General features: G+C 42.4%; 1 protein-coding gene across 3 annotated transcripts in view; it reads left to right on the top strand.

Moving 5' to 3' along the window:
• Positions 1-23,845, top strand: part of SLC30A9 (solute carrier family 30 member 9) — a 130,210-nt gene that overhangs the window by 83,108 nt on the left and 23,257 nt on the right. For all 3 annotated transcript variants that reach the window (XM_033946479.1, XM_033946475.1, XM_033946486.1), the window contains exons 11-14: positions 5,323-5,458; positions 5,544-5,583; positions 15,984-16,055; positions 20,605-20,712. In XM_033946479.1, the coding sequence (XP_033802370.1) occupies positions 5,323-5,458; positions 5,544-5,583; positions 15,984-16,055; positions 20,605-20,712 (356 nt within the window). The remainder of the gene's footprint in view (positions 1-5,322; positions 5,459-5,543; positions 5,584-15,983; positions 16,056-20,604; positions 20,713-23,845) is intronic.

Genomic DNA, 23,845 nt, shown 5'->3' with positions numbered 1-23,845 from the left:
CATCTCCATTATATGCAAATCTCTGTCATGCATATTCATTAGGGCTATCTTGAAAACCCGACTGGCCTGGGGGTCCTCCAGGACAGGTTTGGGAACAACTGTTTAGACACTGCTATTGTCCGTCATGGAACTTCTTTTCCTGTCTTTAAGATTAAGAAGATACATAACTACAGGAGCATAAGAGCACCTTTTCCCTTTATTCTTTTGGGGTTTTTATAGGTCTGACTAATTGCACTTAGCAGGTTGGTTTCTAGCTACTCATGTGCCTAATTTGTTGTTCCTTATTGATTGCTAACTGTTGTTAATCATTGTTCTTTTGTCATAAGTTACAGAGCAGAACAGAATATGGTTTGTTGCTGGGGAAGTTCCCCATGCCCCTCCTTATGTTTCAGTGGAGTTTGATTGCTTTGGTACTAACTGAAAGGGGAGCTGTTCTCCAATGCTGAAGGGGAGGAATTGGAAGTTTTGAGTGACACCCTTCTGCAGAGTTTGTGGCTAAGAGGCTAACTTCAGTACAAAATCGTGTCTTACCACCTTACTTTACTGAGGTAAAAACCTAATCTTCCATTTTCTTTTGTACTTTAAAGAGAATGATAAAAGGTAGAAGAGAAAGAACAAGAGGTAGGTAGATGGTGAGAGAGAGAGGAAAGGAGAGGAGGCCAAGGAGGGGATTATTGAAAGATGGTATGTTAGCAGTAGCAGTAAGTCAAGCCCTGGTTTGCTTGACTTACTGCTATCGTTGATGTTTGTTTGAATAACAGTATACAACAATCTATTGTTCCATCATCCAGCAAAAACTGGCACAATATCGTGCTGTTATGGTATCAATTGGTCCCTATTGTTTTTAGAGTATTAGTAGAATATACTTATGAGGTATTGTGACTCCTGAGGTAACCCCATGTCGAGTCTTTTGTTTATGGTGGTTATTAAATAAATATTTAACGTTGATTTACCTCTGGGCTTTTTGAAAGGACATTTGTTCGACCCTATTCTTTGTAAGGTCTTTGGAAGACAAGTGAGCAACTTTGCTTTATTTTGACTTCTAAGGAAAGCATCATAGAGGTGTTGGGCTACAGTGGGTAATTTACAGCCTCAAGTATCATTAGACAATGCTGAAAAGAAAATTGGAAATCTATTTAAGTAAATGAGGAGTTCTCATTGTCACATGAATAAGAAAATATTTACTAGGCCTTAAAGCAGTAGAGTTCTTACCAACATCTGTTGGACCCTAATATTTAATACCCCTGAAAAGAACACTGCTTGTCAGAACTGACCTTTGATGACAAATCAGTATAATTTGTTTGGCCTCGTAAGTTTAAATATTTGCATAACAGTACCTTGCATGTAATAAAGAAATCCTGAATTTAGTAACAGCCAGTTGTATAACATTTTGGTCATAGGAATTATGTGGTATATGCCCATGACAAAGGGATGCTGACAGAGCCCTGAGCCATTCTTTCCATTGGCTAAATGTTGTTGTGCAGGTTGCTGAAATGTTAAGAGTATAGAAATGTATTTACAGTAAAAACAAATTATTGATTGCATGGAAAGATTATACGAATTAAATTAGAAATGATATTCATAGGAATTTTAAATGCTGTCATGTTCATTAAACATCTGAATGCATTAAAAAGGATTAAATCAATTTCATCAGCAGCTGTGGTGCATAACATTAAAAGTAATGAGATTATATCTAAATAGCCAGTATAGAGGTGGGATTAGAGAAGAAAATTTAAAATTGTCATTTGCTTTATTTGGAATCATTTTCTTGAAATATGCAGTCATTACTGTCTTGTCTGTGCAAATCTGGCTACACCCATGTGCTTAGTTGTTTTTAGCTATGTGTTTATCTTGTAAAATACCTTCTTACTATTCACCTGTTTTCAAGTAGCACTGACTAAGATAGAAAAACTTTTATCTTAACATATTCAAATAAATAGCTTTTTATAAATTTTCAAAAGGTTCTGATTTTTTCCAGTTTGGTTTCCACTTGATAAATCAGAAGGTAACTATTCAAAAGATAGATACAGTTGACTCCACCTAAGTGCACATTGGTTAAGTTATCCGCACCTAACCACCACAGTCCCGGTTTATTTTACATTAAAGTCAATGGACGTAAACTCCAGATATTTGCAATTCTGATAAGCACATAATCCGCTTATACACGCAGATATCGTAGGTCCTACCTCTATTCTTTCACGTTACATTCACTTCGGTTAAATGCAATCATTTAACCGAAGTGAATGTAACGTGAAAGAATAGAGGTAGGACCTACGATATCTGCGTGTATAAGCGGATTATGTGCTTATCAGAATTGCAAATATCTGGAGTTTACGTCCATTGACTTTAATGTAAAATAAACCGGGACTGTGGTGGTTAGGTGGATGATGTGGATGAACCACGTGTTTCAGAACTGCAGCCTAGGCCTGGCCAGGTGTTTGAACTTTCGGAACTGCACCATGGAGTCACATGGAACACAAATCATTGTCTTTGGCTGAATGTGAAAAATCATTGTCTTTGGCTGAACGTGTCGATGTCTTAAAGAGACAAGACCAAAGGGAGAATCAGGTCTCTATTGCAAAACATTACAGCGTTCATCCGAGCCAGATTTCTTGGATTTACAAAAAAAGGCAAGCGATATTGAAAGACTGGCAAAATAACAGCAATCCTACCAGAAAACAGAAAAAATTGGGAAGGCTGGAGACGTTGAACAGGCGTTGCTGCGATGGTTTGTTGAAGCTAGAAGTCAACAACTGTCAATCAGTGGACCTCTGCTGATGGAGAAAGTGGCACAGTTATCTGAAAAACTGGGCGTAGAAGACTTCAAAGCAACAAACGGATGGATAGAGAGGTGGAACATTTGTAACGGCATAAAATTTAAAAAGCAGCATGACGAAAAACAAGACGCGGATGAGTTTGGTGCTGAAAGATGGATCATGCATGTGTTGCCATCAGTCATTGGTGGATATGAACCATAGACGTTTTCAACGCCGATGAGACAAGCCTGTACTGGCGTGCCATCCCTGATGGAATATTGGCTTTCAGATGCAGCGAAGCTGTTGGCTTCAAGATGTCACAGGAACGATTGACATTGCTGCTTAGTTGCAATATGGATGGTAGTGAAAAGCTTGAGCTACTGGTGATTGGGAAGTATCGAAATCCTCAGTGCTTCAAAAACATTAAATAACAGCCTGTTAAATATGAAAGCAATAAAAATGCATGGATGACAGCGACATTGTGGATTGAATGGTTACAGAAGCTTGACAATCTGATGAGAAGGCGTAGGAGACACATTGTAATGCTGTGTGATAACTGTGCAGCACATTGCAATGACATAAGACTAACCAACATCAAACTTGTGTTTCTGCTGCCAAACACGACCTCTTTGATCCAGCCGGGATAATCGCAAATGTCATTACAGTTCACTCGTCCTAAGATATGTGAAGGCAATGTTTGAGGAATCCAGCCCCTGAGCTGCTGAGCTCGCGAGAAAAATGATGGTGCTCAACTCTCATCATATGGTATGGGAGGCATGGCGTCGAGTCTCATCATCAACGATTTCAAATTGCTATTGACGGGCGAGCTTCGTTCACTCATCTGATGAAACAACTGAAGCTGACACTTCGTTCATTGAACTCCCAGTTGAACTCTCGTCACAAGAGTTTGAGCTGTATGTTGCCGTTGACAACGACCTGCCCACATCATCTGACCGCATTAATTCCGATATCTGTACAATCATAAAGGACACTCCAGACAGCCAAGAATCTGATGAGGATAGAGATACTGCTGCTGTCATCACGACTAATGAACCACTTGCAGAGATTGTTTCCTTCTTGGACGCTCTGAAGTCTCTACACATGCTGCGTTGTTATCTGGAGATAAATGGCTGTCATGACTATGGACAGTTTTACAGCATCAGTAGTCAGATACACAGCGTGATTCATGCAATCTGCATGCAGAAAACAATGACTGATTATTTCAGTAGAATGTTGGTTTAAAAAAAGGTTTATTGCATTAGACCGAACAATACTGTTTGTATAACTGAACTGTATTACATTGTATTAGGTGTGTTTTTGGTTGAATAAAAGTGTTATTGCATTTGACTACAGCGTACTGTGATTTTTCATGACTAAAAAGCACACACTCCATTTAAGCACACGTGGCGATCCGGTCCGAAGGGCATGCACTTAAGCGGAGTCGACTGTAGTTGGAAAATGTGTGCTTAATGATACTCTTACAGGGTTGGAAACCTGTGGTGTCTGTTTAGTGCCTTGGGTGGTTAAGATTTATTTGGTTTTATATCCCGCCCTCCCAGGAGAGCTCAGAACGGGTTACAAGTTTGCATTCATAACAAAGCATGGTAAAACATAACATGACAAACATGGTATTATATGACATAGCATGACAAACATTGTATGGCAAAGCACAGGATGGCAGCTTAGCATGGCAACCATATACATGTATACAGGCTTAGCATAGCATGACAAACACAGTATTACTAGCGTGGCTAGTATAGCATGGTAAACATAGTATGGCAGACATTGTATTATATCTACAAGGATAGCATGGTAAACATAATATTATACATGGTGAATATATATATATATATATATATATATATATATATATATATATAAATATATAAAAATATATAAATGTAGCATGGTAAACATAGTATACAAGCTTGGCTAACCTAGTATGACATGACAGTCAGGGCTATGGAGTCAGAATTGAGGAGTCGGAGACAATTTTGGATACCTGGAGTCGGAGTCATGGCTACCAGAAACTGAGGAGTCAAAGTCGAAGGATTTACCTACCGACTCCACAGCCCTGATGACAGTACGGCACTTAACATGATAGATCATAATAGACACTTATTTTCCGGTTCATTCACCACATAGTTTAGGTTCTCTTCTACACCCATATCTGAAAGACAATCCAATTACCTTCCCAGATGAGGTAAAAACATAGACAACTGATTGGGAAGGTTGTACCAAAACCAGATCGAACTGGAAGGCTCTATTTGTAATTTATAAACAGTTGTACAGAATATTGTACCTTTATTATATTTTAATAAAAAGATTTAAATATAAAATCCTTAGTGTTTGAGGCTTTTGCAAATGATTCTTCCAATTTATACTATGCAGTGCTAGCTGATTGTCCAGCTCTTTTTAGTGTAAACCGCCTAGAACTTTTGGTTATGGCGGTATAAAAGAATAAAGTTATCATCATTATTATTATTACCTTTTGACTGGGCCTTTTTTTGTTCTCAGATAGGAATAAATTTAAATTTTGAAAGCTTAACATTTTTTTTCTTTACAGGTATGGCTTCACAAATATGCGGTATATTGCTTCACTGATTAGTGGAGTTGGTATTTTCATGATGGGTGCAGGACTTTCATGGTACCATGGAATCATAGGTTTAATTCACCCTCAGCCCATAGAATCTCTTCTTTGGGTAAGATCATCTTAATATTTTTCTTAATAAATGCTTTTAATGGTTAAATGTCATATATTAAGTTTTATTTTTAATACTTTTTCAGGCATATTGTATTTTAGCAGGATCTCTGGTATCTGAAGGAGGTAAGCAGAACAAAATATTTTCATTACTGGATTCTTACTTAAATATCTAGGCTTGAAAGTGTTATTGCATGCAGATATTACATTTGCTCAAAGTTGGTTTTACAGTGCTGCTGGATCATGGATCTGATATTAAGTTTAAATTAATTACCATATATACTTGAAAATAAACTGAGATTTTGAGACCAAAAAAGGACCAAAATTAGGGATTCTCTTTATATTTGAGCCCCCCCAGTGACCTGCATGCTTCCGTCCTCCTCCCTCAATGACTATTGGCATGCTGCTTCCCTCCCCTCTGACCATTGGTGTGCTGCTGTTCACCCTTCCCCACTCTTCTCTCCCCAAGATAACTGGGGCTGCTGTCATGCAACCAGACACAAACAACCCCCATCCCTGACTGGCATTGCATTTACTGTCATTGACAAAAACTAACAACAAACCTCCATGTTCGGCCTGTGCGGAGCCTTGAGCATCTGTGCATGCTAAAGGCCTGCCGGCTCCCGCCCTCTCCAAGATTCTCAGAGAGAATGGGAGCCACCGGTGCAGCACATAGTTTTCTTTAACATCTCTGAAGGAAAAAGGATCTGCTGCCACCAAGCCTAAGATCAGCCTGACGCCTCTCTTCTGACTCTCAGCTGCCTGGGTCTCTCTTTATTCCATTTTCCTTCCAGCCTCTTTTCCCAGAGCTTACCTGCCACGATCCCTTCTGGGTTTGTGGCAGAACCTGCAGCTCTGTCTTCAGCTGCCCCAAACTTCCCCGTGTGCCCTCAGCTATCAGTAGCAAACAGCTACCCCTTCTACAGTCCCAAAGACCTGAAGGACACCCCAGCTGCTCCAAGGTAAACTAGCATTTGAAAGAGCTGTAATTTTAAGCTGGTAACTGTAAAAGGGCAGAGAGGGTGTTGTGAGGATGAAAAATTCCAGTAACCATGGGAAGAGGGTGTTTTGGAGGAAGGAATGCCCATCATCAGGTACGGAGGGGGGGAGAAGAGTTATCGTACTCTTGAATATAACCTCTCCCCCCCCCGATTTATATTCTAGTTAACAGTTTTCTCTCTCTTTGGGAAAACTATTATCTTGGTTTATACACAAATAGGTTTATATTCAAGTATACTATACGGTATAACAGAATCACTGGTCAACTATTAAAAATTGCATGTCAATCCAAAACCAGTCCAGGTACTGTGCAAAAGAAAATAGGTGTGTCATTCTGGATAGATGGGTAATATCCCAGTGCTTTAAAGCCATGCAGAAGGAATCCACTCCTCCTTTTGAATTCCTCCTATGTCACCAGAGGGCTCTTCTGCCCCCTTCAGTTTTTCTTTTGGCACACAAGGCAGAAGGAGTCTTTCTGCTCTGCTTTTTTTTTTAAAAAAAAATTTGCTTCATTTTGATGCTAAGAACTCTCCTGCATGGAGGAGAAGTAAACTACAGTCTGCAACTGACAGGCCAATCCTTTGTATCTGTTGACCAGCCTGTAGAAGCCTTTTTGAAGCTTGGGGTCTGCTCACCTACTGCATTGCAGAGGCTTGAGCACAAGCTGCTAGGCATCCATAGTGGGCTCAGCGGGATCTCGCAGGGTGCTGGCTGCGTTTCACTTCCCTCCTTTCGCGTCCTTTGGAGTTGGAGGCTCAGTCAGACACTGGTCAGATTGGCAGCCTGAACATTTAGTGCTGGAAGGAAGTTTTGTTGTGAGGCATTGATTTTTTTCTCCCAAAGCAGGCTGCAGACATCGCCAGCACAGGTCACAATGAGTAAGGCTGTAATAGCCTATGAGTAAAATTGAGGTGGGGGGATCTGTAAATCTTATTTTTAAAGGTTTCTGCCTGTTCCTTTAGGTTCCTCCACCTCTAAATCCTAAAATTGCTAGTTTTTCTTTATTTTTGTTTTAGTGTATTGGAGCTGTTTTTTGGCACTAAAATGCTGCAGTGAGGGCCATCTTGGATTCCTTGGTAGCACAGGTTACCAAATGCACATCTTGCCAAGTGAGGAAGGTGTGGTATTAAAGGATATGCAGGATGGCAGAGTAGATATGATTCTCAAAAGGCAGTTTGAGGCTTTGGCCTTAGGAATCAAAGCAGCCACAACGGCGTCCTTTGTGATGCTTGTCTGTCATACCATATTGTGGATTATTTGAGTTGGTGGGTATAGAGCCTCTGCCTCAACTTCTATTAGCAGGGATGGATACTCTTTACAACATCAGAGTCATGAGCAAAGTTTCCGCTTAGTCATTCTCAGCACGCAGAACGCTCTGGATCAGACAATGGGCTGGTGATTCCACCTCTAAGGCTACTCTCAGCAGACTTTTTTTAAAGGGACAAATGTTTTTTGGAAAGAGGCTGGACGATATCTTGACCAGTGTAGCATATCATCATCCAAAATCTTTGCCAGACAGCAGATCTAGATCCTGTAGAGCAGGGGTGCCCAACACGTCGATCGCGATCGACCGGTAGCTCAGGAAGGCAACGTGAGTCGATCGCAGAGCCCATCCCGGGCTCCTTGATAGACTCGTGTTGCCGTCCCGATCTACCGGGCCTATTAGCCTTCCTCTCCCCGACGTCAAAGACGCCGACGCGGGAATTAAGCTGTTTTTGTCATTTCGGGGGGGTGGGGGGGGAGCATGGCAGCGGCAGCAGCCTGAAAAAGAAATTATCCTGGCCAGGGTCGGTGTCATGCTCCGGAGCTTCTACAGCCTTCCTATCTCCCTCTCCCTTCTACCTGCTTCCGGCCACACCCCCTGCTCCACGGCTCTCTTCGACAACTCAGCAGCAGTGATCGACACAAGCTTCTGACGTCAGGGCCTACCCTCTGTGAGTCCCGCTTGTTTCAACTTCCTTTTTCCACAAAGGCGGGACTCGTAGAGGGAAGGCCTCGATGTCGGCAGCTTGTCTTGATCACCGCTGCTGATGAGTTGCTTAAGAGAGCCGCGGAGCAGGGGGGTGTTGCCAGGTGCAGATAGAAGGGAGAGGGCCAGATGCAGGACTCGTGGGTGAGGGAGGAGAAGAGAGAGAGAAAGAGAGAGGGGAGGGAAACAAAAGGAAATATTTCATACTGGGCTGGGCCGGAGTGGAGGGAGGGTGGAAAGATTCTGGCTACAGGGTGCATTAACAAAGGAAAAGGGGGGAAAGCTGAAAATGGAGATAGTGACACAAAGAAGAGAAAGGGTAAGCAGGACCTACTGAATAAGGATAGAGATACAGAGGGGACATGAAGAGGAGGTGAAATAGAGACATAGAAGTAATGCTGAAAAAGTGTGTGGGGGGGGAGATAAAGACATTGAAAGGGCAAATGGTGAACATGGGGTAAAGACATGTCTGTGTCTGTGTATGGCCGTTTGGTGGAGGATGGGCAGGGGAGGGCTTCAATGGCTGGGAGGGTGTAGATGGGCTGGAGTAAGTCTTAACAGAGATTTCGGCAGGTGGAACCCAAGCATAGTACCGGATAAAGCTTTGGATTCTTGCCCAGAAATAGCTAAGAAGAAAAAAAAATAAAAATTTTAAATTGAATCAGGTTGGGCAGACTGGATGGACCATTCGGGTCTTTATCTTCCGTCATCTACTATGTTACTATGTTACTATGACAAGGACAGAGACAAATGAAGATTCTGAAAAAATGGTGAGATAGGGATATAGGTGAGATGGACACAAAGAAGGGTGATGCTGGAAAATAGGTGGAATGGTAATTCTGACAGACACAGAAGGGAAATGCTGGATCAAGGAGAGATGGGGCTCAGGCTGGATGGAATGAGGAGAAATGCCTTGTTGGCCCGGAACTTCCTCTCCTACGTCAGAATTAACATCAGGGAGCGGAATGCTGGTCAGCGTGACGCTTCTGCAGGGAAAGCTTGGGACGGCGGTGGCTTGGGGGCTGTTCCCCGATGGCGGTGGCAGCAAACCGAGTGGCTTGGGGGAGGGCACGGAGAAAGAAAGAAAGGAGGCAGACAGGGAGACAGAAAGAAGGGGGGAACAGGGAGACAGAAAGAAAAAGTTGGGGGAGAGAATGAGGTCTGGAGGAGAGGAGGCTGAAAGAAAGGAAGAAAGATTGGATGCACAGTCAGAAGAAGAAAGTGCAACCAGAGACTCATGAAATCACCAAACAGCAAAGGTAGGAAAAATGATTTTATTTTCAATTTAGTGATCAAAATGTGTCTGTTTTGAGAATTTATATCTGCTGTCTATATTTTGCACTATGGCTCCCTTTTACTAAATCGCAATAGCATTTTTTAGCGCAGGGAGCCTATGAGCATTGAGAGCAGCGCGAGGCATTCAGCGTAACTCCCTGTGCTAAAACCTACTATTGTGGTTTAGTAAAAAGGGAGGGGTGTATTTGTCTATTTTTGTATTTTGTTACTGAGGTGACATTGCATAGAGTCATCTGCCGTGACCTCTTTGAAAAAACCCAGAATATGAATAATTAACATTTTCTCTGCCTTTTAGTGTGCTTTGTGTTTTTTTTTAAATTTTATTGTTGGTAGATCATTTTGACTTAGTCATTATAAAAGTAGCTCGCGAGCCCATAAAGTGTGGGCACCCCTGCTGTAGAGGCTCAGGGCGCTCTAATTTTCATGGCTCCTGGCATTTTCAGCAAGCCAATCCTTTGTGGTACCTGTTGGCCAGCCTTCACAAGCCTTTTTGGAGCTTTGGATCTGCTCACCTACAGCACTGCAGGGCTACTAGGCATCTGTAGGGGGCTCAGAAGGGTCTTGCAGGGTGCTGGCTGCATTTTGCCTCCCCCCTTTTGCATCCGCGAGGGTTGGAGGCTCAATCAGACACCGATCAGATTGGCAGCCGGAGCATTTAGTGCTGGAAGGAAGTTTTGTTGTAAGGCAAGGATCCAGACAGAGATTCTCAGAGCCTAGGCAAAGCAAGGCCTCCAGTTAGGATGTTTTCAGACAATGAAGTTGCAGGATGTTTTCACACATGCAGTTGCAGAAGATAGTGTTATCTGCCAAAAAGACAAGTTCTTCTTTCTAATCCTTCTGCTGTATATTGCTTACTGAGATATTGAAGAAAAAACATTTTAGGAGAGATCCTTGTGGTACTTCACTAATCACTTTCTTCCCTCAAAGTGAATTCCTTTTACTGGTACACTCCATTTTCTACAGGTCCATCAGCTATTGGCTATGATCTAGAGACCATATTGTCGATCAGTTTGAGCCTCTTATGCAACATGTTTAATTATTATTAAACTGTTTTATTTTCATTTTTGCTATAAAGGCTGGATTACAGCAGCCAGGTTGAGGCACTGTCCTAGGGCATTAAAGCTCACGGGTGCCAAAAGCCAGCCTCACCAACTCATCCTGCACAATGACAACAGTGCACTGTTCTGTATTTGCTGCTGGCAAATTACAGGTTTAACAATGGGAACAGTACTTTTTATTCTTGTATTTAATCCTGCGGGGTTGCCGGTAGCAGCACAAGGAAGAGAGCACAGCAGCAAGAATAAAATAAAACACTGTTGCTGCCATTTAAAAGATACAGGGCCTTATGTACTAACCCATGAAAATTTTTGCAAGTTACTGACCTTTTCTGTAAAATTTAACTAGGAGATGCAAAAGAGCACTTGATTCATTTATATATTAGTAGCTAATTTGGCACAATAATCGTCACACTTTGCTATAGATTTAATGAGACAGAATCAGCATGGGTTCTGCCAAGGGAGATCTTGCCTCACCAATTTGCTTGACTTCTTTGAAGGTGTTAATAAACATGTGGATAAATGTAAGCTGGTTGATGTAGTGTATCTAGATTTTCAGAAAGCTTTTGAAAGTGTTCCTTATGAGAGGCTCCTGAGAAAATTAGAGTCATGGAATAGGTGGCAAAAGTGCAGTTATAGAGTAGTAATTGGTTATCGGATAGAAAACAAAGGGTAGGGTTAAATGGTCATTTTTCTCAATGGAGGAGAGTAAACAGTGGAGTGCCACACAGATCTGTACTGGGACTGGTGCTATTTAACTTCATTATAAATGATCTAGAAATAGGAATGACAAGTGAGATGATTAAATTTGCAGATGACACTAAGGGCTCCTTTTATGAAGCCACGTTAGGGCCTTAATGCACGGAATAGCGTGCGCTAGCCGCTACCGCCTCCTCTTGAGCAGGCGGTAGTTTTTCGGTTAGCGCACACTAATCCAGTGCGTACATTAAAAACGCTAGCGCACCTTCAGAAAAGGAGCCCTAAACTGTTCAAAGTTGTTAAAATGCAAGCAGATTGTGAAAAATTGCAGGCAGACCTTAGGAAATTGGAAGACTGGGCATCCAAATGGCAGATGAAATTTAATGTGTACAAATGCAAAGTGATGCACATTGGGAAGAATAACCCAAATCACAGTTACCAGATGCTAGGGTTCACCTTGGGGGTTAGCGCCCAAGAAAAGGATCTGGGTGTCATTGTAGACAATATGATGAAACCTTCTGCTCAATGTGTGGCGGCGGCCAAAAAAGCAAACAAGATGCTAGGAATTATTAAAGAAAGGGATGGTTAACAAGACTAAGAATGTTATAATGTCTCTGTATCATTCCATGGTATGACCTCACCTGGAGTATTGCGTTCAATTCTGGTCTCCTTATCTCAAGAAAGATACAGTGGCACTAGAAAAGGTTCAAAGAAAAGCAACCAAGGTGATAAAAGAGATTGAACTCCTCTCGAATGAGGAAAGACTGAAAAGGTTAGGGGTCTTCAGCTTGGAACAATGATGGCTGAGGGGAGATATGATTGACATCTACAAAATCCTGAGTGGAGTAGAACGGGTACAAGTGGATTGATTTTTCACTCCATCAAAAATTACAAAGACACTCGAAGAAGTTACAGAGAAATACTTTTAAAACCAATAGGAGGAAATATTTTTTCAGTCAAAGAATAGTTAAGCTCTGGGATGCATTACCAGAGGTTGTGGTAAGAACGGATAGCATAGCTGGTTTTAAGAAGGGTTCGGACAATTTTCTTGAGGAAAATTCCATAGTCTGTTATTGAGAAAGACATGGGAGAAGCCACTGCTTGCCCTGGATCAGTAGCATGGAATGTTGCTACTCTTTGGGTTTTTACCAGTTTCTGGTGATCTGGATTGGTCACCATGAGAACAGGCTACTGGACTTGATGGACCATTGGTCTGACCCAGTAAGGCTATTCTTATATTTTTAGACATGAACCAAATCCAGTGGTGTGATTTAGAAATAAGGTATCTGCTGGGGCAGGAGTGAGGATCATTACTGCTTTTGGTTCCGGGACATCTGGATGAGTCAGGGTTTCAGGGAGAAGGGGAAAGGAATGTTGGGGTGAAATGGGTGTGGGGTGTGGTGCAGAGGAGAACCAACTACAGTGAAACCTCAGTATACAAGTAACGCGGTTTGCAAGTGTTTTGAAAGATAAGCAAAACACCCGCAAATCTTGCCTTGCAAACCGAACATTGACGTGATTTGCGAGCCCCCACCTTCAAGAACCGGCATCGCCTGCCCGCCCAAACCCTTACTGCGATCGTGCACCGGCATGCAGCACCAACCCACAGGATGTACCGGTGCCATAGGAGCCTGCCGGCAGGATGATTTCTGCTGGGCTTTGAGGATCTGCACAAGCTCAAGGCTGTCAGGCTCCTGCTCTCTCCGAGATTCTAATGAGATTCTCGGAGAAACCTGAGGATCTTACTAAAATCTCAGAGAGAGCGGGAGCCAGAAGGCCTTGAGCATGCGCAGATGCTCAAGGCTCAGCAGAGATCACCAGCAGACTCCTTTGGCACCGGCAAGGCCTGTGGGTTGGTGCTGTGTGCCAGTGCCCGATCATGGTAAAGGTTTGGGCGGGTGGTTGATGCCGGTTCTCGGGGGTGTGGTGGAAGCACGCCAGTGGCCTGGGGGGATCTGTATGGGATGTAGTGGGGTGGAATGTAAACATGCCAGTGGTCTCGGGGGTGGGGTGGAGTGGGGTGGAGAGTCTTTTTGGGATGTAGAACGAATCGTCCAAACTTCCATGGGGGAAATGTGCTTTGATATATGAGTACTTTGGTTTACAAGCATTCCTCTGGAACTAATTATGCTCGTAAACCAAGGTTCCGCTGTATTTGGTATGGGGAGAGGTTGGATTGGAAAGAGGAGAGGCTTAGTGTTGCCTGAAAAAATATTTTGATTTGATTCGATTTTCCTGCCCAATTGGGTGTTTTTTTCAAAACATTCTGGTGAGTTTATTTTATAGCCTCTTCACCCCCTTTGCCCTCTTCTACCCACACTGGTGCTGTGGTATAAACAAAATAAACAAACAAAAAAGAGTTTTCCTCTCTGTTAAATCCTAGCTCACATTCGCGGTCTAATTCCAGCTCTGGCAGGATACAAATTTCAAATCTGACACATTGTAATCACAAAACAGAAAATTATTTTTTCTAACTTTTATTGTCTGGTCATTTTTCAAATCATGTTGGTCCCAGGCTCTGCAACAAACATCTTCTGATAACTTACTTGCCAGGGTCTCTTGCTCATTTGTCGTTTTCTTCTTTCTCCGTGGTAACCATCCATCTTCCATTTCTATCCTCCTCTTCCATTCCTGGAGGTCTGGCATCTTTCCTTTTTTCCGCCTCTATTCCCGTAGCTGCAGCAATGGACCCCACCATCCCCAGATACACCATCTCTTTTTTTCTCAACTACCCTTTCATCCAGCATCTTTTCCTCCTTCCCCAACAGCTCTCCCTTTCTCTTTCTAACTACCCTCCTATCCAGTATCTTTATCCCCCCCACACCATCCCTTATGTCCAACTTCTCTCCCTTTTTATTCCTTCCCTCCCTAAATCCCATTGTCCACCATCTCTCTCCCTCTCCTGTTTTTAGATCCATTATTTCTTCTATCCTTCCCCCCATCTCCCCTCTCCATGATCTCCCCTGTCTAACTCTCCCTCTACCCCCAAGTCCATGTTCCCTCCATGATCTCCGTGAAGTCCATCTCCCATCTCCCCCCTCCACCATCCATCTTCCCTCCTCCACCAAGTTCATCTCTCCCATCCATCTTCGCCCCATCTCTCCTCCAGTCCACCAACTCCCCCAAGCCCACTTCCCTCTCCCCCCATCTTCCTTTATTTTGATGTTACAACATGTTTCTGGTGGCGATAATTATTTAGCGATCCATTTGCCACCACTCCTTGCGTCTTCTCTCCACTGCGGCCTGCCCTCAGTGAGAACTTCCTGTTTCCACTTGGGCAGCCGAATGGAGAGAAGACAACTGGAGTAGAGGCAGGGTAGTGAATTGCATTCGCTACCACTGCTTTTGCCTGGCCAGGGAGGAGAAAAGAAATACTTTCGTCTGGGAAGGAGAGAATCTTGCTGCCGCTGATCTGTGCGCAGAGACCCATTCGGGCTTTCCCTCTACCACCTGAGTTTTTGCTTCGATGTAACTTCCGGTTTTGCAAAACAGGAAGTTACATCAGAAGCAAGGACTCTGGTGGCAGAGGGAAAGCCTGAATGGGTATCTAGCAAGGGGGCTGACAAATCGGTAAGTTCGATTTTTTCCCCCCAAAAATAAATCGATTCGAATCGATTTACCTGAAGTGAATCGATTCAAATCGGGCAGCACTAGTATGCATACATTGTAGCCCCATATCAAGCCTACTGGGCCACAAGGGATTTGAGAACTCTCTATGGGAGAGGATTCCAGGAGACCTCAGATTGTGTCAGAGTCCTTCAAATTATAAATGTAGTAGCATGAAGGGTGCCACAATTAATTTTATATATATATATATATATATATATATATATATATTTTGGCTTGGGAAAATAACTACAACTGTGCTGTAGTTATTTTTCCAACAAAATAGACCCATGAATTCATTGCTGCACTTTGAACTTCAGTATATGGGCCCCATGACGAACGCTCATGCATGCGGGGAGAAACTGGTTAGAAGTAAGTTGATGTAGGTGGAGAGGAGGGTCCTTATGCATGCTGCAATGGGAGTGCCAGGGCAAAAGTTAGCTAAAGGTGCCATAACCCCTAGAACTGGCCATGGCAGGAAATATTATTTACTGGACACATTTGGAATCCTTTGTTAACTCTTCTTTCCCTTTTATTTCTGCATGTGTGCATTCATTCCTAGATGGAACTCTCTAGTATTTACATAGATGCTAATAAAGGGAGCTATATACCCATATAAAGTTTTTTCTGGGAAGAACTAAACCATGTATAAATAAATAAAACAGCAAACTTATTTTTGCATCTTTTAGTCAGGCAACAGATTTATCTCCTAAAAATTGAAATTATCAATTGGACATAAACATACAGAGAGTGATCATGAGAGAGAGAATAATGCTTAATTGCTGCTAAAATTAATACTATTGATCCTGTACTGTGTAATTTAGTTTACTGGTATTTTAAAAGTGAGAATGATTAATTTTTCATATGCAAAGTCAGTGATTATTGAACTTATTTTCTTTTAGCTACACTTGTTGTTGCTATAAATGAAATCCGAAAGAGTGCCCACATCAGAGGAATGTCATTTTATCAATATGGTATGTAATTGCATCTAAAATCAAAGGTCTCTAAGTTTAGTGTCGCATAAAAATGTAAATATCAGCACGTGGTATTTTTTTCCAGAAGAAATCAATTTTGCTGTCTGATGCTACTGTATTACTCTACCACCAAATATTACAGAACACATATTTTAAGTCAAGATCTTTTCATTTTCTGCAATTCTGTGGGTACAGAATTTGCTTGAGACACAGTCTACTCTCTTTTGCAGAATGTCTCAACATATTCATATTCAAATAATTTTATGCTGTGTGGGAAAAATTAACAGAGTAAGGAAACAAGGCTTTGGCTGGGCTTTCTAACATAAAATTTTTTAAAGGGGTAATGTTTTTCTTACATTACATATTGAATGCATACTGTGCCACAGTCTAGTTTCTTCATTTATTGCAACATGTTTAAACTTTTGAATCATGGCCCATTGGAAGTAAAATCTGCAGGAAAAAAGGAGACAAAGCTATTTTAGAATAAATCCTTTTACATTAGACTGTTCATATATAAGTGGAAAATCTTTGGTAAGACTGTGATAATTGTAAAGCGCTAAAGTTGATTACCATATATACTTCAATATAAACTGAGATTTTTGTGCTAAAAAAATGGGGGTCTCAGTTTATATTCTGGTCCTTAGGTCTGGTGCTTCCTGCACCCCCCACCACCACCACACCCAGACCCGTTGCAGGCCTCCCACAGGCCTGCCTTAAGCCCTGGTGGCCAGGACAGGAGCGATCCTTCCGGCATCCTGTCCCAGCCAGATGTTAACTACCCTGCCCCCCAGTCCTCTTGCAGTCCTCCCATGGGCCTCATTAAGTCCTGGTGGTAATATTACCGCATCTTGTCCTGGCCAACTGTTAACCACCCTTCCGCCTCCCGGACCCCTCTATAACATACCTTTGAACCTTAGTGGTCTTGCAGTGAAACAGGGCAGGAGCAATGTTTGGTCGCACCTTCCCCGAGCAGAGCCACAATCAGAAATGGCTTCTGGGAGTTCCTGCAGTTGTCTCGCAAATTCTTGCTGTCTCACAAGACTGCCCCGGGAACTTGTAGCAGCCTTTTCTAATCACGGCTCTTCATGGGGCAGAAGCAAACAAAGATAGCCCCTGCCCCGTTTCACCACTAGATCACCAGGGTTCAAAGGTATGTTGTAGAGGGGGGCAGGAGGAAGGTGGGGTGGCTAACAGTTGGCCAGGACAGGACATGTGGTAAGTTTGCTCCTTGACCACCAGGGCTTAATCAGGCTCGCTGGAGGCCTGGAATAGGTCTGGGAGGCGGGAGGGAGGCAGGGTGCTTAACTGTTGGCCAGGACAGAATGTGGGAAGGATCACTTCTGTCCCAGCTCACCTGGGCTTAAGGGAGCCTTCAGTGGGAATAGGAGTCTGGGTGCAGAGCTGGAAAGGAAGGAAGGAGGGATGGATGAAAGGCAGGACAATTGAATATAAACCCATTGGTTTATATTCAAGTGAACCTTTTTCCCTATTTTGGGGGGAGGGGAAGGTTACCTCGGTTTATAATTGGGTCGGTTTATATCCAATTATATACGGTAATGGTCTCTTATAAAGGTTTATCTCACCCTCCTCCAACAGATTGGATGAGAGTAAGAAAGATATGGGATGGGGGAACAAGAGGTATGAATTCAAACTTTACACAGTAAGCAAAGAAGAAATGGGCTCCCAATTTTAAACAAAAGTTTATTCCATTTTACAAAGCAAGGGTCAGGATATTGCATTTTGTTATCTTAAGTGGACACCCATACATGTGAGCTGTGATTTAATCTTCAGTGACTATGATGGGGGTGTATAAGAAGACAGGTGGAGAGGTATGCTTCTCATTGTAATATGTGGAATGTTTTTGAGGAGAGGTACATTTTCTGAAAATACTAACCCAATATTTCCTAGTTCTCAAACTAGCCTAGGGTAATTCTGTTTTCTCCAAGGGTGCAGGCTAGCATGCAGCATGAGTGACATTATCAATTGAGCCCATGTAGGAAAGATTTTCCATCACATCAGTAATTCTAAAGTAAATTAATCCATTCCTTTTAATGTAAATAATTACAAAAATTGTTAAAATTTAAAAAATGATGTTTTCCGAGGACAAACAGGTCATTGGTATTCTCACATCCTGTTGATTGTCTGTCAGAGCACAGTATGAACACTGCCTAGTGCATACAGCTGGTAGAAAATTCTAGCCATGTCACACCATGCATGTTCAGGTTTCTGTCTGATTTTTGTCCATGGAGCTGGGTGATTGTGTCTTTATGGTCTCTCTTCAGTGCTTTTTACTGAAATCTTTTTGTTGCCTTCCCATATGGCTTTTCATCTTATTTATCATTTTCCTCAAAAGTTTATTTTTAGTATCTTCCCCTTTATGTTCTTAGGTTTTCAGCTCTTCAAGTTTTCTTTCTTTTTAGGCCTGAGTACCAACCTCAATTTGAGCCTTGCCTCTTTTTATCACTCAAGATTGAGGATTTTAATATATGCGTAATTATTTTCGTGATGTTCAAGAAGACTCCCAGTAGCTTCAAAAGGTGCATCCAGTGTAGTCAGATGATCACTGTAATATTGGTACATGGAAGCATGATGGCAGATAAAGGCCAAATGGCCCATCTAGTCTGCCCATCCGCAGTAACCATTATCTCTTTCTCTCTCTCAGAGATCCCACTTGCCTATCCCAGGCCCTCTTGAATTCAGACACAGTCTCTGTTTCCACCACCTCTTCCGGGAGACTGTTCCTCGCATCTACTACCCTTTCTGTAAAAAAGTATTTCCTCCTCTTATTCCGGAGCCTATCGCCTCTTAACTTCATCCTATACCCTCTCATTGCAGTTTCCTTTCAAATGAAAGAGACTCGACTCACGCGCATTTACATTACATAGATATTTAAATGTCTCTGTCATATCTCCCCTCTCCTACCTTTCCTCCAAAGTATACAGATTGAGATCTTATGATGAAGACCACACACCATTTTAGTAGCCTTCCTCTGAACCGACTCCATCCTTTTTTATCTTTTTGAAGGTGCAGCCTCCAGAATTGTACACAATATTCTAAATGAGGTCTCACCAAAGTCTTATACAAGGTCATCAATACCTCCTTTTTCGTACTAGCCATGCTTCTCCCTATGCAAACTAGCATCCCTCTAGCTTTCGCTGTCACCTTTTCAACCTGTTTGGCCACCTTAAGACCATCACATACAGTCACACCCAAGTCCTACTCTTCTGTTGTGTACATAAGTTCTTCACCCCCTAAACTGTCCCGTTCCCTTGGGTTTTTGCAGCCCAAATGCATGACCTTGCATTTCTTAGCATAGGATGCCTAGGGCATGACCATGAGCCTAACTCTTGTTCTGTTCTGTTTTGTTTAAGGATGCCGTTGCCTCTTAAGAAGTTTCCTTCTGTTGGCAGTGCAGTACATTACTCTTACTCCTTCAAGTGTGTTAGGCCTCTGTATTCCTTTTTATTTTTGAGTATTGCAAATTTTCCTTACCCCTCTTTTTTGTCTCCTTCTTTATGTTCTTGTAATGGAATATTTCAGTATTATGTATTGTTTTTATTTTTTCCCCCTTTAGTTTTAACCTTGTTGTTTTTTTATTGTAAACCGCCTAGACCAGGGGTGTCTAACCTGCAGCCCGAGGGCTGTATGCGGCCCCGTGAAGTATTTTGTGTGGCCCTGGTCGAGGGCGATGCAGTGTTTTCCTCTGCTTCCCCTGGGTGTTTACCATCTTGCCTGCTCCCTCCTTTGTCTTGCTGCAGCGTTTGCGCATTTGTGCGGCCCCAGAAACATTTTTTTCAGCCAATGCGGCCCAGGGAAGCCAAAAGGTTGGACACCCCTGGCCTAGACGTAATGATAGGCGGGATTTCAAATATATAATAAACTTGAAACATGTTAATGTTGCAATAAATATTAACAAAATCAAAAGATACTTTCATAACAATAAATTGTGGGCAAAGAAAAAGGATCCTCAGACATGAAGCAGGGTGAATATTTAACCCTACGGTTGTCATAGAGCAGGGTGAGCATTAATGCTGCAGTTGTCTGCTTTTATTTGTCAATCACTGGATAGCCTCTTGATGTTTGTGGTGCTGCCAGTCCAAAATCATAAGGTGAAGGGGGACAGGGAATGGAACTTTTATACTGCCTTTTTGTGGTTACACATTCAAAGCGGTTTACATATATACAGGAACTTATTTTGTATCTGGGGCAATGGAGGATTAAGTGACTTGACCAGGGTCACAAGGAGCAGCACTGGGATTTGATCCCACAACCTCTGGGTGCAGAGGCAGCAGCTCTACCATTAGACCTCTCCTCATGAATATAAAAATAAGTCCATTTCTTTCCCAAAGGAAAGGTGGCTTTTATTGGTTAGGAAATATTGTTTTGTTTAATCCTACAAAGTGAGTGATCATAGTAATTTTTTGGAGTAACCAATACGAGTATTAAGCCAATACAAAATGATTGAAACCAAATTCATGATCTGGTAAATTACAACTTTGGACTGTGTTTTATTTCTTCTTCTTTTTTTTTTTTTAAATACCTTTTTCAGTGATGCAGTCCCATGACCCCAGCACCAATGTTGTATTGTTGGAAGATGCAGCAGCAGTTTTTGGAGTGATAATTGCCGCTACATGCATGGGTCTGACTTCCCTCACAGGTAAGTATTAAGCAACATGATAGCAAATAAAAATCAAAAGCAAGGATGGAAATATATTGGTTGGGTGTAAGAATTTATGATGTAAAAAAATTTATTTGTATTTAGGTTTTTCATGTTTTTTTCCTTTGGCTGTTTTGTGCTTTGGGTAGGGGTGTGTGGAGTTAGTTGTTGTGGTGGTTGTTTTTCCCTTCCCTTTTTCCATGTTTTCCTTTCTCCCAGCCTCAGTTCTCCCAGTATTTCCTTTCCCTCTTGGCGTTCTACTTATTTATGACTCAGCTGGTCAAAGCCAATGTGATGTCATCTTTCCAGCCCAGGCACCAGCAAAGTGGCTGCTGCAATGACCTCGCCAGCTTTAGCCTCTACAACAACTACTTCCCAGCCTAAGTTCCACCAGCAACTCTTCTATTGGGCGCTAAATCCCAAATTTTAGCCCTATTTAGTTTGTTCATTTGCTCTTTCAGTTGAAAATATCAGAGACTTAACTAAGTGCTGTGATTTTTGCCTTTGCCACTCTACAATTAAGGGACCGTATAGTTATTCCATATTTTCCTAAATTATGGTAATGTTTATGCTGCCACCAGTTTTCTGGAACGCTGTTCTTATGCCCAACCTATTTTTAATAGGGAACATGGGAGAAAATCACAGACTTTAAGTCAGCCCTGTGGTAGGACTATATAGAAGACAGGCAAAAATGGCACATTGTCAGAAAGGAAATGTAGAGTATGTTTATAAAGGATGCTTATTGATAATCAGGAATGAAAAAACAACAACCCCAAAAAACATTCTGGAAAAAAATCAAATACCTAAACAAAACCAGAAACTAGAAGCTAATAATACTGCAAAGAAATCAATCAGTAATTAAGCATATGTTTTGTGTGATGCCCTCAGGTTTAAAAAAAAACACCTCACCTAAACCTACAGGAATGCTGTTTTTTTTTAAAGGTGAACAGAGTTTTCTCATTTATAGGGCTAATCTCAGCAACAAGCAAACTTTTTAAGTTTTATAAATCAGTAATACTCAATTCAAAATTATATTTAAAAAAATGTCAATGAAGTCAGTACTTAACGAGTATCTGTTGCTGTGCTGCTTTTCTGTGCCACCTTTTGCAGCTTGCTATTTTACTGTTAATCACAGAACACACAGAAAAAAAGTTTTCAACTGCCACTGAAAAAAAAAACAGCTGAGCTTGTCATACTTCAGTGAGAAAACAAAAGATCACTCCCCTAAAAATGCCCAACGCCACGGGTTTTGTTTAGAAAACTGTTTCAGGGACTTGGGTAAGTAGAATCCATGTTAAAGAGATTTAGTTCTCCCAGATGTAAACAAGAGCAAAGAAATTGACCCTGAAGAATTCACAGAGAAAAAGTCCAAGAGAATCAAAAAAACACTGTAGAGAGATGATGTTCCCGAGATGGACTTTATTAATAAATCAATTTAGTAATCCACATAAAAACCTCTAGGACGCAGTCCGCTGGGAGCATTGGACCCAATGCTCCCAGCGGACTGGGTCCTAGAGGTTTTTATGTGGATTACTAAGTTTATTTATTAATAAAGTCCATCTCGGGAACATCATCTCTCCACAATGTTTTTTTAGTTCTCCCAGATGTAACCATAACATAACAATCAGCTTATATACCGTAGGACCATGAAGCTCTATGCGGTTTACAAAAGAAAAAATGTACAATTGATTGAATAAAACAAATTACATAGATGAGATTTTAAAGAAACAGCCTCATTTTGGCTCCATGGAAAGGAATACAGAAACACTTCACAATAACTTTATTGAACTAATCAGCAAAAAGCTAATGCAATCCAAAACAAAAGCCATATCACAAAAAAGTCATTTTGCCACCAAAGTACTGCACATAGAGAAACATGCTGAACTTGTACAGGCAGTCCCTGGTTTAAGAGCGCTCGACTTACATCAAACTCGTACTTACGAACCGGGCTACTGCCTCTTCCTGCAGCTCCAGCACATGGTCCCCTGGTCTTGAGAGAAAGCTTCTGGGTCTCCCCTCTGTTCCCTCTACATCCACCATATCTAACATTTCTCCTCTCCATACATCTCTACCTCTCTCCTCTCTGCCCAGTTTTCCTCTTTCTTCCTTTCTGCATGTGCCACCATCTCTTTCCCTCTCACTCACGCCCAACAATTCTGCCTTTGTATTCCCTCTCTTCTATGTCCCAAGTTAGTGCCCCCTTCCTCCCTCCCTTCTGTGTCCCATGTTTATGCCACCTTCCTTCCTTCTGAGTTGAGTTGGTGCACCCTCCCCTCTCTTCCTTCCAGCCATTGTCCCAGAATCGTGCCCCTCCAATGCCTCAAAGTGCTTCTTCCCCCCCTTCTTTCTCCATTTGTCCAAGAAAGATCGTGTCCCTTTACTTGTTCGAGCCACAATCACTCCATCTGCCTTCATCAGCTTGTTGGGGGAACGCACAGGAAGAGATTCACACACACGTGGCTGACCCACAAGCCTTCCCTCCAGTGTCAGCTATGTACAGCTGCTGGCTGCGCATACCCCCAATAAGCTGCTGAAGGAGCAAGTATGGCAGGAGGTAACTGGGACCCCCCCGATGACCCGGAAGGCTTTCCTCTGATGTCAGCTCTGACATTGGAGAGAAGCCCTGTGGGTCGGCTTCAGGAGGAGGGGGGTGGGCAGTGGCTTCAGTGGGTGGGGTGGGCAGCAAGGAGGGCTCCCCAGTGCCAGCAGCGCAGCTTCGATGGATGGTGGGCAGGGAATATTCTCCGGGATTGCCATGCCGCCTAATCCCCAACAAGCAGCCTGCATACCCATAGTGTTGAGAAACACTGCTCTAATATAATACTAAGTAATTCTGACTTATTCATGCACTGGGGAGGAGAAGGCCCGCCATTTTGAAGAGGCGAGCCTGCTGGCCAGAGGGCGTAGTTATCGCTCCAGATGGACTTCGTAAATAAGGTAAGAGGGTGGGGGTTCATTGGGAGCATGGTGGTAGCAGGAGGGAGGAAGTGTGTAGCTCTTCCACTACTGGGATGGTATCAGGATGGGGAGTTGCATGGCTGTGGGAGAGAGTGGCATTTCTCCTACTGCCGGGGGAGGTGTTAGGGGTTGTTACATGGCGGCAGGAGGAAGCGATCATCTCTCTTGCTGCCAG

This window comes from Geotrypetes seraphini, chromosome 1, assembly GCF_902459505.1.
Source record: "Geotrypetes seraphini chromosome 1, aGeoSer1.1, whole genome shotgun sequence".
Classification (NCBI taxonomy): Eukaryota; Metazoa; Chordata; class Amphibia; order Gymnophiona; family Dermophiidae; genus Geotrypetes; species Geotrypetes seraphini.
Note: the sequence above shows the minus strand (reverse complement) of the source record. Positions and strands in the feature narration are given on the sequence as shown.